General features: G+C 49.3%; 1 protein-coding gene across 2 annotated transcripts in view; it reads left to right on the top strand.

Moving 5' to 3' along the window:
• Positions 1 to 16,014, top strand: part of LMBRD1 (LMBR1 domain containing 1) — a 686,985-nt gene that overhangs the window by 196,290 nt on the left and 474,681 nt on the right. For both annotated transcript variants that reach the window (XM_086926465.1, XM_086926466.1), the window contains one exon: positions 482 to 579. In XM_086926465.1, the coding sequence (XP_086782591.1) occupies positions 482 to 579 (98 nt within the window). The remainder of the gene's footprint in view (positions 1 to 481; positions 580 to 16,014) is intronic.

Genomic DNA, 16,014 nt, shown 5'->3' with positions numbered 1-16,014 from the left:
GACGGACTTTGGCCTGCGTTAGTTACGCCGAGGGGCATTTCGCCGCCTTCACTGCAGCGTTTTATTAAACTGTGCGGCAGTTGGAAGTGGCGACATGCCGGTGGGAAAAGTGGGGATGGTTGCACTGGTACGGAGCCACCCTCCCCTAGAAACACACAAACGACAATCACTTCAAGGCGAACACTGGCGTCAAGAGTGTGTCGGTGTTTGTTCCACGGTGAAATGTAAGCAAATCCCACAGTATTACCTAATACGTTGGTTCTTTAATGAGAATATGTTTTGGGCATGGGATGGTGGAACTGACTTGTAAAAGAAATCAGTTGACTCAACAACAATTGCCTATGTGAAGGCAATTTGGCGAAAAGTGCATGCATGCCTTGACCACTGAAGAAGAGTATAAAGTAACTGAATATTTATAAAATGCTTGTTTTTTTTAAATGGCTTTTAAAATGAAATTTAATGTATTTGTTTTTTTCCGCAGTTCTATATTCCATCATCTTATTTTGCGTATTTTTGTGGATTCCCTTTGTCTACTTTTTCTATGAAGAGAAGGATGAGAATGATAGCAGCAATTGCTCTGTAAGTGCAGTGGATTCTGCTCCATGTTGTTGAGGTTTAGACTACTGCAAAGTGGGTTCAAGTGGGTGTGTGCACTCTACCAATTCTTTTTTCTGCATGTCTGTAGTCTTATTGGCCTGGTCCCTATAACCCTATTTCCTTGGCAATCTTTCCCGCAGCTTTTACCTGACTGCTATCTGTCAAACATACCTCCTACAGTGTCTCTGAAAAAGTTTGTCATAGTGATGTTATGGTTATTTATTTGTAAGAGAAAACAAAGTGTTACCAAAACTACATTTTTCCTAATACCTTTTAATGAAGGCGTGTTCTAAGGCAGATGCAAAAACCTAAACCCCGCTATATGAAACCATTTATGGTGAACAACGCAAAAACCATTCCACCAGTACATTGTTCTTATACATCGTATACGACAAGAAAAACATTGATGAGCTAACTCTACAGATGTCAACAGAAATCACATCACCATTGACCTCACTGATGACTCCTAGTCCTAGCGCCTCTGCAACTCAGAAGCTCAACCTCAAATATGCACGCTTCCCGGTTTCGGAGGCTAGCACGGGCTTTGTACACAGAACAGAGTGTTGTCCAGGGGCTGTTCCCCCCCCCTCCCCCCCCCCCCCCCCCCCACACACACACACTCCTTAAGTTCGCTGGGCACGGCCAGCCATGCCAGGGGCACACTGGGATCTGAGCCTGGCTTTGAGCCATTGTCGTATGTTATGTCATGTCACCAGTGATGCTATCAATAATGTTTGAGGTTCCTTTGATCATTTCATCTTATGTCAGCAAAGATGTTTTGTGCGGTCATGACAAGTGATAAGTCATCAATAAAGTGCAAAGTCATGAGCAGTGCATGGCAGGATCGTACTTTGATATCATAACTTGATCATTGTAGTGGCTTTTAGGTTTTGTATTATTAACATAACTTCACTTTAAATGTAAATTCCTCATGTAATTTCGGAGGCTTTTATATACAAATGTTTGTTTCATTGGACACAGATTAACCATAACTTACCTTTAACAGTGTTTTTTTCATCGACTTTCTTTTTTAGGGTATCCTGCAACCTACCTTATCCCATCCCAAGTATTTATGAATAACCATTAGCCATACACAGTGAGCACTTTGTGGAGGGCCTGCCTTTTACAGGGTCTTGTGCCAGTGCCTATCCTAGTCTTCGCCATGTTAAGTTGTCTCTGGGTACACTGCTTGGCCTGTAGCCAAATTCTAAGCCTTATTCTCCCCTCCCCAAGGTCTTTGCCACCCTACCATCTGCATATGAATTTAATTTCTGCAGGTGTCTGCACCCGGGCCTATTCCATAATGATCTAGAAGAACAAGGACTGGCCTACAGCATGACACTGCTCTCAGGCCTGTCCCATTCAACCAATTGTGTTCAGGATTTGTTTAGTAAAAAATAAAGGAATCATGCAAGGTCCTAGTAAGCCAAACCACCTGTGCCTGGCATTTGGCTGTGCGCAGTTGCTCTTTCATGTTTTGTAAAAAAAAAACACTAGTGGACCCTGGACCAGCTCCCATGTCCGCTGACTCCTTGACCTAAAATGAAGGCCTTTTTTAATTTATGGGGCCAGGAGGCGCCCTTCTGGATTCCCACCCTCGACGTGGGGATGCCCCATCCCATTATTTATACCGCCCGGTGTTTAATTATCCACATAGGAATACATTAATAAGTCAAGGCCTCAGAGCTTTTCTTAGAAGCCTACAGATATATACTTGGGTCTCTGAATGCAAGTGCTGTTTAGCCTTGATTACACCTCATGTTTGTATTCCACTACCCTGCATTTCCTGTCTCCATATGTCACTCATGTAAGTTCTTTTTCGTCGCTGCTGTCTCCCTTTATCAACATTTTCCTATTTTTCACGTAATTCTTCTGTTCTGCCTTTTCTTTCTCTTGCTCAAAATCTGGTGATTAAAATAAGTCATCGTCTCTACAGACGAGTGCCACTGTAATCAGCAGCATAAATTAAGCACTTTACTGTCCTCAGGTTATTTTCCCCTCAAAGATGCAGGTGTCCATGTGTGGTAACCTTTAGTGTCTGCCATAACAAACACACAATTTCTGTTGTGGGTAGCCATTGAGATGTCTCGGTCGACAGACATGACCCTGGTTTTTGAACTCACATTAAGCCGAGGGAATCTTTTTTTTTTTCCTCATCCAATTATATTCCTTTATTTTTTAATTTTTGATTGATGGACTTGAAAAATCAACAAGTCATCCCAGCTGTCATGATATCGATTTATCTTTGTTACAAAAACTGAACACATTTTTGCCAAACCTAAAATGAACCTTGAGTTGGACCAGGCATTCCATCGCATCCAAGTTTGGTGAAAATCAATCATGGATTTTTGTTGTCGCTTTTTCTTAGGGAATTGGCTTTGATTTCAATACTTCTGGGACTTCCCTATAAATGTTTTTTTTATAACTCTTTATTAAACAGGCTCACGAGGTGATCATAATAAAAGGCGAGCACATTCATTCAAACAATCAAGTATGCGATAACCAATTGCATTATGGCAAGATCAATAAACAATGGTCGTTATAGTCTACGCAAAGTAGGTTACATCATAATTGGACTCAGTGGGGTTTGTATAGTGCACTCAATGTTTTCTAATCTTTTTAAAACCTTTAACAAATTCAATCACTCAACCTGTGTGTGCTACATTGAGAAGCATACTGTCCCTTAAGCTACACAGACTTCCACCTCTTGTAAAACAAGTAATGATACTTGAAACAATGTGCACATTTTCGACTGACAATTGTCACTTCAACCTTTTTTTACTGAAACGACTTCATTTCTTCAATTTCACATGTGTTGTAATTGTTTTGACATATCACAATGAATTATGTGTTATATTGCATGTGACTGTTCCACAATACATTTAATAAAACAATACATCAAACAAACAAAATTCTAATTAGTTCTCACAAGTGTCTTCCTGCAACATCTTTCACATTCTTCTTGTCCACCCAATGCATTTCGAGACGATGTGACCCTTCGTCAGGGACCGAAGTGATAACTGCCTTCCTTAATCATGTGAAATTGAAGAAATTAAGTAATTTCAATAAAAAAAAGTTGAAGTGACAATTGTCAGTCGTAAATGTGCGCATTGTTTGAAGTATCATTACTTGTACATCATAATTAGACAATACTTTAACCAGGCTACAAGTCTAATTCAGCTTGTTCTCAAACACAGGCTGCCGGTGAGCCCGCTGATTCGCGGGCCAGCAATTCTTCACCTGCATTTCTGTATTTGTCACAGGGGGACCATATTTTTTCCCATTTTTTTCTTGCAACCCATGCTATCATATAAGACTTTTTCTGCTTGTTGGCACCAATCAAGGTCGGCCTCCCACTCTGCTCGCCGATGGGGAGATGTGTGACCCCCCACCTACGTGCAATGCTGCGCTTTGCTACTCCTGCCTCTAGGGCCAGCCAGAGTCTTCTGTCTGGGCCAGTCGTCCTCCCCTCTGATCATCAGTAAGAGCCACTTGACATTCACGGGCACCTCCACTCCCACCACCCTCGATATAATCACTACCTGCCAGAATAAGTTAATGACTGGGCATTCCCATACAATATGGAAAAGGGATCCCTCTGTCTGTCAGTCTTTTATGCATTGCAGCAACTGTGCTTTTTCCCTTTTATGTAGTAACGTGCAGGGATAGTATGAGCGGTTTAGAAGCCTGAGCTGTATCATCCTGAATCTTGACCTGTTCGCTATCTCACTCAGGCTCTGTGTCGCTACGACCCATTCCTCTTCTTCGATATTGCCCAGATCGTCAGCCCAGGCGGTCTTGAGGGAGGTCAGGGGGTCCGGCGCGTTATTTATTATTTTTTTGTGTATTGTGGATGTCCCTTTGTCGGGTACATGGTCTGCCAATGTAGTGTTCCGGCGCGCGTGGTAGCAGTCTAGCATACCTGCGCTGCCGGAGAGCGCCAGCGCTGACGCGTGACGTCAGACACTGGGTCATATAAATAAAGAGGCGGGGCTACCGGACGGCAGTGAGAGCCACGTGTAAACGCAAACACCGGCTCCAGTGTTCATTAGCGCTGCGGGCCGCATGACATAGCGCAAGCTCCCAGAAACGGTATACTGGCGACGAGGGTCTATCAGAGCCCACCATGCTGTATACTCAGGCCCCCCTGCTGTTCTGAAGGCGTTTCGTCACAGGGAGCGACAGTGTTCAGGCCCGAAACCATCTTCGAAGGCCCTGTTTTGGGGAAGTGATCCTGAGGTGAGGCAGAAGCAACGCTTACTGGACCATGGCAGCGCTAACCCCAGGAAAAGGGGGAGTACGAACAGAGCAGGACGGGTGTCACCCCACACCACGAGGCAGCACAGGGCCCCGGAGGTACATCAAGCCGCCCTGACTCCCAGGCAAGGCGTCTAGCTAGCATTCAGTGCTCAAGGGAAGACGGGTAGAAGGGCAACACAAAGGAAGATCGCCACTGACCAGGCCAATACCATCTCCCACAAGGGGGGACCGTCGAACAGCCTGCGTAGCACGCTGAGCACGTGCCAAAATGGCGTCAATTCCCGCCCTAGAACCGTTCGTCGTCGGAGTCCCATCGTCCCTCGCTCCACGCTGGAAGGATTGGGCCGATCGCCTCCAGATATACTTCGAGGGGGCAGGAATATCCAGGGAGAGGCGCAGCGCCCTACTGCACCACCTAGGGGGTAAGGACATTAACCACTTCTACAATACATTAGTAGAAGCAACGGCAAAGACATATCACACACTCCTCACTGCATTGAATGCACACTTTGAGCCAATGGCGAGCAAAGACTATGAGCGGTTCATCTTCCGCCAAGCAAAGCAGGAAGCTGAAGAGTCATTAGATGCATTCCATGGCAGGTTGAAGGAACTGGCCAGCTTGTGTGGATTCCGGGACGTACAAGAGGAAATCCGAGGACAGATCATTCAGGGCTGTTTCTCATCCAAACTCCGACTCGCCATCCTCCAAGAAGATGACAAGCCCCTCGCGGACATACTGAAACTGGGCCGCTCCAAAGAACTGTCTCAGGCGAGAGCCTCTCGCATGGAAGCAGCTCTACACCGACCCATCAAGACAGAACAAGTCAACACGGCGGAGAAGGTCAATGTGATAAGGCCCAAAGTGAGGCCAAGAGGAAAAAGGCAGCCAGACAAGAAGGAGTGTGGGTATTGCGGAGGCCAGCCAAATCGCATGCAAGACTGTCCGGTGAAAGGAAGGAAATGCAGCGCATGTGGGTGGATGAACCATTTCGCAGCTGTATGCAGGTCCACGAGAGCCAAAAAAGAGGCCGCGCACGCGGTACAGGAACAACGGGACAATGAAGAAATGGACGACACAGAAGATTACCCAGTACAGTACATGTTCGCTATCGCCCAGCCACAAAGAAAGAAACGCCGCCTCCTGAAGTGCTGTATCAAGATTCACCAACAAGAGGTGAGGGCCACTATCGATACGGGGGCACCATTGAGCTGATGGCCGCGAACGTGTACAACCAACTGCGCGAAAGACCTCCCCTACGCGAGGCAAAGATCCGAGTATTTGCGTATGGCCAGAAGACACCCATCCCCCTGATAGGGTCTTTCAAAACAGAACTACACCACCAAGAGTCTACGGTACCCGCCACCTTCTATGTCACGAAAGAAGGCAGCGGCATGCTATTGAGCGGACAGTCAGCCGAAGATCTGAAGCTCATATCGTTCGCCATGGCAGTGTTGGAGGAGGAATTAGACACCATCATGGAAGAGTTTGGCGAGTTGTTCAGAGGCATTGGATGCCTAAAAGGGAAAGAAGTATCCCTACACATCGACCCGTCGGTCCAACCAGTTGCGCTGCGGCACAGGCGCATTGCATTCCACTTGAGGAAGAAAGTCGAGGAGGAGTTAGAGGCACTGGAGAAACAAGGTATTATAGAAAAGGTCAGTTCACCCACTCCATAGGTATCCCCGATTGTAGTCGCCCGGAAACCAAAAGAGCCTGGACAGGTCCGCATCTGTGTGGATATGCGCCTCCCAAATGCGGCGGTAAAGAGAGAGCGACACCTAACCCCCACTATAGACGACATCCTATGGGAGCTCAACGGAGCAAAATGGTTCTCAAAGGTGGATCTTCGTTTGGGTTATCATCAGCTACCGCTCCACCCCGACTCGAGATACATAACCACCTTCTTCACACATGTAGGTCTCAGACGATATTGGCGCCTCAACTTTGGAATATCGAGTGCCGCAGAGGTATTTCAAAATACAATCCGCGAGGTCCTCAGTGGGCTTCCGGGGGTCCTAAAGGTGAGCGATGATTTGCTAATTTACGCATAGTCAATTGAATAACACCACCAGAGACTGAGGGGAGTCCTCGAAAGGATCAAAGAATCCGGCCTAACCCTACACCGAGAAAAGTGTTGGTTCCTGCAGAACAGGATCAGCTTCTTCGGGTACACATTCTCGAACCAAGGAGTGGCGCCAAACCCGGACAAAGTGAAGGTTGTCCAGGGAGCCCCGGCTTCAACGAACGTCTCGGAAGCGAGAAGCTTCCTGGGTATGGTGAACTTCTGTGGACGGTTTATCCCTGACCTCTCCAACCTCACTAAACCCCTCAGGGAGCTGACAAAATCCTCCACCACATGGCAATGGGGCCCGGAACAAGAGAAAGCATTCCGAGACACGAAGGCAGCTCTGTCAGCGGACACCACCCTGTCCTACTTTTACCCATCCAAGCCCACAATGTGGCCGTGGACGCCAGCCCCTACGGCTTAGGAGCAGTACTGGCTCAACTTCAGAGCAACGGAGAATGGGCGCCCATCGCCTATGCTAGCCGTTCCCTAACCGACACAGAGCAGAGGTACTCGCAGATAGAGAGAGAGGCCATCTCCATCCATTGGGCCTGCCGACATTTTCATGTTTATGTGTATGGCCATTCCTTCACGATATCTACGGACCACAAACCCCTAATACTCCTGTTCCAGAACTCAGTGTCAAAACCGCCACCAAGAATTGAGAAGTGGATACTCTAATTGCAAGGATACAATTACCGAGTGGAATTCAAGTCGGGATCAACAAATCCGGCAGACTACCTGTCGAGGCAACCCCGTGAAGCCACAATAAAGGAGAGAGAAGAGGCTGAGGACACGGAGGAGTACGTCCGGTTAGTAATGGAAAGATCACGACCCCTACCCATGAGCTTAGCCACCATCTTTGAAACTTCCCAGAGTGATGAGTGCCTTCAAGTAGCCGCAGACGCGATCCGGTCAGGCAACTGGCGCCCCATCCAAGACTCTCTGAGTAGGAGGACACCGCAAGCCAGAGCGACACTGGAGTCTATCCTGCGAATCAAGGAAGAACTGTCCCTCGACAGCCAAGGATGCCTGCTATGAGGCCCCCGACTTATCATGTCAGCCAGCCTAACCCACCAGGCAGTGGAACTAGCGCACCGAGGACACCAGGGCATGGTGAAAACCAAGAGCAGATTGAGAGCCAAGGTGTGGTTCCCCGGGATGGACGCAATGGTCGAACAAACCGTCAGAACCTGTAACTGGTGTCAAGCGGCGGGGCAGCCACATCGTCCCCACCCCGTCGCGACTGAAGACAACCCTCAGAGACCGTGGGAATGCGTGAGTGCCGACTTTGGGCACCTCCCTGATGGACGCTACGCCTTGGTGATCATTGACGATTTCACAAAGTATCCGGAAGTGGAGATCGTAGGGAGCCAGACAGCCACGGAAGTAATTGCCAAATTCGAAAAGACTATCGCCACTCATGGCATCTTCGAAGTTGTCAAGACGGACAATGGGCCCCCTTTTCAGGGTCAAGAATTCGCAGAATACCTAAAGAGCTGGGGAATCCATCACCGCAAAATAACTCCACGCTGGCCCCAAGCAAACTGGGAAGTAGAAAGGTTTATGCACACCCTCAACAAGACCATTCGTATAGCGGTGGCGGACGGGTCTCCACTGGAAAGAGCCATTTACAGTTTCCTGAGAGAGTACCGGATGACCCCACACATCACGACAGAGGCAGCGCCAGGAACCGCAACCATGGGCAGGATAGTGAATGATACAATTCCAAACCACCCAACGTGGAGGCCTGCACAAGCAAATGAAGAGAGGACCTTAGCCAACCGGGCTCACTCCAATAACCAGGCCAGCAAATGGCGAGGAGCCCGAGAGTCCAACATACAGCAAAGAGATCAGGTGTACGTTAAAGATCGTTACCCAGGGGGGTAGGAGCTACGACACCAACCAAGATGGCCGCATAGTCTCCCGGCTCCGCTGACCTCCGACCTTCGCTCTATTATCCTGTTGCTTATCCTGATTACCTGCACCGGATCCGTGTGTGTGATCCGACCCGCACTCCAGTGGTGCAATCCCGGAGTTTCTCCGCCGTTGTGGAGCGGAGCTACGTCGATGGTTGCATTGAGGCCTAACCCAGCAGAGAAGCCGGGGTCTCGAGTGCTGGCTCTGCCGGGTCCGAGTTGAATAACAACGGACTGCTGAAGGTGGTTGGGTCCGGTCTCTGGAACACTCGGACTTTTTTGATTGTTCTGCTACTACCAGCTGCCTGGTGCCCTACAGAAGGTGAGGTGACGAGTGAAACACGGTGCTGTATCGTGGGGGTCCCTGACCGGGGGTCCGGCATTCACATCGCCGATCCCCCTGGGTCGGTGCCTCGCTGCGTACTACTGCTCGCTACCCGTCAGTCCCTCATGGCTCAATCCTGCTCCGCCTAATTTTGCCCCGGAGAAGGCGCCTCTCTGCGGGGACCACCATGTTGGAGGACGAAAGGAATCTAGCGGAAGAGGCTCGAACTGGCCCATCACTGCGAACGGTGCTGGAGGCACTCATGGCGCTTAAGGGAACTATTGAAGTCCAGACTTGCAGTTTGTTGTCTGCGACGGATGGACTCACAGGCCTGAGACCGGATCCTGACTCGACGTCCGCGACCCGGCAGCCAGCCCGCTTTTCAATAGATGTCTCGGAGAAGTATTTTGACCCGGCGATGGAAGCAGTGTTTGCCCCTATTGTAGTGGATCTACCTGACTGTACTGTGCCTGGTCACCCAATGGAACCGTTGGAACTCCCGATTGTGTATCCCTTGGAACATTTATATGTCGTCCCCATTTTGGAACCTTCTACTTTCCATTATTTGCTGTTTCGGACCGTGTCGACTCTCCTCCCCCGTCGGTCTTTCAAGATGGCGGATGGGGTAAAGCTTGGCCTCGGCGGCAGGGAGGGGCAACACTGGTACCAGCCATCTACATTGGGACCTGCCGTTCTTTTCTCATCTGTGTACTCCTGTTCTGCAGACCTTTGCAGTATTTTGTGGAAAGGGCTTTCCTTAATTGACGACTTCAGTGAATTTGATCGACGGGGCCAGGGTTGAGATTCTTATCTGGGTCTTTCATTGTGGCACTATGTTTAACGGGATTGTTTATTGACCTAACGGAGTCCGGGGCGGAACTGGCTATGACGGGGGAAGGAGACCGGGAGCCCGTAGAACTATGCCCTCCTCCGATTTCCCTCATCGAGTGGGGTTCTTTGCCTTTTCCTTTCTTTCCCTTTCTTCTATATTTCGGGTTCTGGTTACAGGGCGACAGGCACGCTGCGAGCGGGGTGGCCGTAGTCATCAGCAGGGGTGCAGGGTGGGGGGGTGTGGGGGTGGGTATTTCGTTTTTATTTTTTTTCTATGGCCTCTTTTCTTTTCCCTCTCTTCCCTTGCCTTTTCTTCTTTTTCCTTTTCCGGGTTAGTGTAGTGGGTTCGGCTTTCCTTACATCCTTGTCTCTACATCTGTACCTTGACTTTTCTGAGGTTTTGGTGCTGTGGGGCGAACAATAATGATGGTGTAGACGAATAACAATGTGCTAATTTATCCTGATGTCGTATGTCTTAACGCCGCTGACTTACACGATAGCGAGCTTATTTCGGACACGTTGTTCTTTTGCTCCCCCCCCCCCCTTTGTGATCCGAGACACTGTACGACACCTGATCCTTTCTACTTTATATTTGTAAAATGAAAACCTTTTATCCTGTTTCCGAATTGAACTGCCTTTGCAACTGCTGCGCTTTGTGGATGGAGTTCCTATGCTCCCCAGGGAGGCTGGGTTTGAAGTTGGATTGCAATAACGTACTGAAATGCTTAGCGGCCAGCCCTGGGGGTTGTAGGCCCATGTCTGTATTTGATTGCAAATGTTAAATAAAGGTTTAAAAAAAAAAAAAATGATCGTTACTCAGGAAGCAAGTTCCGACTCCCGTTCGAACACCAACCGTGGACTATCACTCGCCAGACCGGCACCTTGGTGACCGCCCAGAAAGGAGCCGAAACCGTCACCAGAGAAGTCTCGTTCTTTAAGAAAGCACACCACCTCATCTAAGGCGTGACACGGAGCGAGCAAGCCTCAGTCGGCTGAGAGAGGAGGAAGAGACAACCCAGTACCCCTCTGTAGAGGAGAACCAGATGGATCAAGACACTCAACCCCTGCCTGCCACCCCCGGGGGGGGGCCTGTCAAACTCTCCCTTACCAGCTGGGGTAGAAAACACCCCAACCCGCATGACGCCGGAGGCGGTTCCATCACGAGGGGGACAGTCCAGGTATGGCTTGCGAAGAAATCCAGCACCCTCCTCCCAGCTAGCCGATTATCTGGTGTAGTGGCCCCCAGAGCGGACCATGGCAGACTGGTAACAGATCCGTCGTTGTTCCTTTTCTACTGTGTCTTTGATATTTTTCTGTTTAATAAAGGTTAGAAGGAATGTAGTGTTCTGGCGCGCGTGGTAGCAGTCTAGCATACCCACACTGCCGGAGTGCGCCAGCGCTGACGCGTGACGTCATACGCTGGGTCATATAAATAAAGAGGCGGGGCTACCGGACGGCAGTCGGAGCCACTTGTAAACACCAACACCGGCTCCTGTGTTCATTAGCGCTGCGGGCCGCATGACATAGCGCAATCTCCCAGAAATGCTACAACCAATAGCCTGTCTTCTAGGGGGGAGTAGTCTGGGATAGTCTCTCCCCGTTTTATGTGTCTAGTTAATGCATGCATGAGCTCTGTGTAGGGGAAGATCTGGGTAGGCGCTAATTCGAATTCACTCTGAAAGTCTTCAAAGGACAGAGGCGCTGCGCCTCTCCACGCATCCCCCAGGTGCTCAATACCTATAGTCCGCCATCCCGAAAAACCTGCCAAGGTGGCCACTACCTTCAACTGGTCTCCCACCCATAGCGGTGTCATTGCTGTCAAGCGGTTGTGCCAGCCCAAATATTTATTTGCTTCGATCCAGCATCATTTGCCGTGTGTGCTGGCAATCTTTGATGGGGCCTGCGGGCAAATATATAAGATTCATGATTTCCGTTCGGCATTGCTTCTCTATCCATTTTTATGAGCTGGTCTCCCTCCCCACATAAACCCAATAATATATTACTACCAGCTGGGAGGCCTAGTAGTACATTCTAACATCCGGGACCTTCAGTCCACCATCGTAGACTCCCCTCTGTCATTTATTCAGCGCTATTCGGGGGGCCCCTCCCTTCCATACCAGAGTTCAGAGCTCCTGAACTATCTGCTTGAAAAAGGAAGCATGGACCGGTAAGGCGTATTTTGTAACACATATAGGAGGCAAGGCAGTGTCATGATTTTATATAGGGAAAACAGAAAAGGCTTGGGTCCTATCAGTATCCGGCCTGGACCACAACAATGTTGTACATCAAAATAATGACCGAACAGGTAATTCCAAATTACTCCTGGATGTACTTAGATAACCATTCTAAGTTTATGTGATTTAGTTCATATCATTTGCAACTTACTTTTACACATATAAATAAAAAACATTAATTAATGTCATGAAATAGACAACACCTTATTCAGTATGCCATACTTATTGACATAAAACCTTCGACATTACAACAAATACACATAAATGTGACATATATAAAAAAACATGAGCACCAATATAGTTATTAATGTCCTTTATATGTCCTGCAAAAAAACAGTCCATATTTGCTGTATAGATATCACTGGCGGATCCTTAACAATTCCAAAGATCCTGCCTGTGTTTTGGGCAAAGGACTGTACAGTTCTTTCTGTGGGTCGCATATCGACTGGAATACAATTTCTTTGAACAGATTCCCATCCAGTACCCCAAAGGAGTTGATTGGCCTTTACCCAGTTGTCGACGCGTTTCAAACAAAACTGATTCTAGGGTTTTCCTCAGGACTTGGACTGTGGGTCAATGACTGTTAAAGATGCCTAGACATTTGTGTGCTGGGGCTTCAGTGGTGAGTCTGATCATTTTTAAGGTAGAGGCTTTTGCTCATTTCCGGGATAGTATCCCATGTCTGTGTCGTCGTGCCACTAGAAGCCGACTTGGCTTACTGTTCCTGAGAGAGAGAAAGTGCATCTGCATAGCTTCAGCTACAGTAACGTTGTTGCTTGGGATTGGGGCCATGCAAACCAGGTAGGACTCAAATAAAGTAGGGGCTGATGCTTTAACAGGAAAAAAAAAAGAAAAAAGCCAAGCTATTTCCAACATTTGGTTTAAAAAGAGACAATTTAAAACGAGCAGCAATTTGTGAAGCACGTAGAGAACGTTATTTGATTTCATTCATTAAAAGAAAGAATAAGTACGGGACCTGTTTAGCATGATAAGTAGTACTAGACTGGACAGGCCAATGAGCTCTTCTTTAAGATAGCTCTGTGAGTATACCACATGGAGACTAAAAAGCGCAAAATGGAAAACCCAATGGGCATATCGGTATCATACTTAAATAGCCAACAGGACCATGCCCTCCTATAACCTTGGCAGAAAAATAACACATTAATTTCAGTTTGTCTGCGTTCTCACACAAACTGGACTGGGAGCGCCCACCCACTTATTAGTAAATTAACTAAGCTGGAGCAACCCATGTCTAAATTGGAGGAATAGCTTCTTCGCTAGGAACGGCTGAATTTCGTCCAGCACTGATTCTAGCCTATATTGGGCTTTTACTTCCAGAAACCTGAAGGTTAAACATTCAGGCGTGGACCCTCACCTAAGCTGGGACAGTTTCTAGTATGTATAGGACTCTAAAAGTGCCTTTCTAGGGATCGCAGGGCAGGTTTCCACAAATTGCCTCTCCCCATTGCCTTTCTGGTGCTCCTAATGTATTTCAGCCATGGGAGTTTTCCCCACTTTTCGAGGCCCAAAACTGGAAAGAGAAAACTAAGAGAAGGCCCCCACCTCCAAAAATCCCCCTTCCGTCCCCTTCCTGCCTCCCTGCATGGCAGGCAAGAAAACACCCGCCCATCCCCCCCAAACTTGCAGAGTGCTTTTTACCCACCCTAGAAAACTTGTGTGTAGCAACCCCACTCCCCAAATCAGCAGTTTGTAGCAAACTTATGCCCCCAGAGCTTGTCCCCAGTGAGGAGGTAAAGCCGTGAGATAGTACCAGGCAATGAGTACCTCCATCACCTCATTTTCAACACATAGTTACGTCTCTGTTGTCTTCTGCATCCACAGCAGGCGAGACCCGGCAACCGGCAGATGGCAGGCGCAGCACCCAGGGTACAATGACGACAAGAAGTTCACCAAGGGGGATCGCAGTCGAGAAAGTTCCAGGGTCTCACTGCTCCTCCGTTTGACCTGATGAGGCCCCAGCAACAGCGCTATCGGGCTTCGTGAGTCTTTGACGTTCATTCGACCCTGGCTGTCGTCCCGTCCCTCGGCGGTCCCTGTTGCTCCACTTCTCAACTGTGCGCCATCCCTCAAGCCAGTCCCATGGGTCATCAGGGCTGGAAAAGAACCAGTTTTCCCCTCCGCTGAGACACGCAGCTTTGCGGGGAACAGCATTGCATACTTTATCTCTTGCTCCCGCAGAGCACGTTTCACCTCCAGAAAGCTGCAGCGTCGCTTCTGCACCCACAAGGTGAAGTCGGGAAAGAAGGTAATCGTACTATTGTCAGTCGTGACAGGCGGGCTAACTCTTGCTGCATGGAATATGACATCTCAATCTCTGAAATTAAACACCTGTGCCAGGAGAGGGCATGGAGCTCCTGGCCGTGGCCTGCCACCTATTATACTGTGCGCCCTTTCAGTCGAAAAATAGTTGGATAATCCCTTAGGCTGGAGGTGTTGTAGCATGAGTCTCAACGTAGAGATCAGCCGCCTGTCCCTCCGCCCGTTCAGGCACTACCAAATATGCACGTTGTTGCGGCGCATACAGCCCTCATAGTCATCAAGCTGGTGCGTTAGCAGTTCCTGGTTGGGCTGCAGGTCCTCCACCTGCCGCTTATGCAGATCAGAGTCGGTCACTAGAGCTTTGGTAGTTGATTCAACCTCAGAGAGGCTTGTTCGTCTTGCGCATGTCTGCCCTAATCAGGGAGACCTCCGTCGCGACGGTGTCAATGCGGCCCTCTAGGGATGTACGCACCGTGGTGATGGCCGCCAGGATATCCTGCAACGTTGGTTCTGGTGCGCTCTTTGCTTCTGTGGTACAGGTTTGTGCAGCCACCTGCTCCTTCTGCCAGGCATATTTTTCCAGCTTCGCCTGGAGCGCGTTGCGGCCACCGCGGCGCCTCGCCATGTCGCCTTTGGTGCTTTAATTGAAGCCGGGCGGGAAGGAGGGATCCAATCGGCTATCCACCGCCGCCTACGTATGGAATCAATTTCCAACCGGCCTGTTTTGCTTTGCCAGCCAGAGATCGCCAGAGACAGCAGCGCGCCCTTCAGAGAGGGGGTGCAGGGCCACAGCATGACCCTAGTGTCATAAGAGATCTAGATAGTTGTGTCCTGATTGTACACAGAGTGCTGGTAGTAATATCACCCGTGGCGGTGACATTGACTCTGCGGCGCCGCGGCTACCAGTGGAGGGCAGGTCCCCAAAATATGTCCCAGCAACTGAGCACTGCAGTCAGGCAGTAAGTAGACGGCGCAGACAGTCACCCAGGGGAACAACAATGAGTGTGGCGTGCACCAAGCGCGGCAACCACGGGGATCTTCACAGCCACACACCAGAGTTCATACCTGGCAGATGATGAGGGCAGTCATCTGAATTTACCCGTACCACGGGCATCAGGACACCCGACACAGGATGTGGAGCAGCCAGGAGTTATAGTCTATGCACAGGTGACCGCCTCAGCTTCCAGCGCCGTCACCACAGGGAGTCCGCAGGCAGTAAGCAGCACTCAGCTGTGCGGCAGTTAATACAGGGGCCAGTGCCAGTTAAAAGAAGCTCTGGGTATCAGGGAGCCCTCCGTGCTCCTCCCATTAAGCCCCGTCCAGCTGATGACGTTGCACCCAGGCGGGCTGCCGTAAAACTCTACTGCGCGCCACGCGCCCGGCACCCAGATTTCCGGGGGTGTTGCTGCCGCTTATCCAGCGGGGACAGGACCAGATTCAGGCGAAGTTGAGCGACCCCCCAGGAAGCGCAGACTGGGGCCGCACCATAGCCGCAGAGCTGC

Source organism: Lissotriton vulgaris, chromosome 6 (genome assembly GCF_964263255.1).
Source record: "Lissotriton vulgaris chromosome 6, aLisVul1.2, whole genome shotgun sequence".
In the NCBI taxonomy this organism is placed as follows: Eukaryota; Metazoa; Chordata; class Amphibia; order Caudata; family Salamandridae; genus Lissotriton; species Lissotriton vulgaris.
This window is presented reverse-complemented; position numbering and strand designations above follow the sequence as displayed.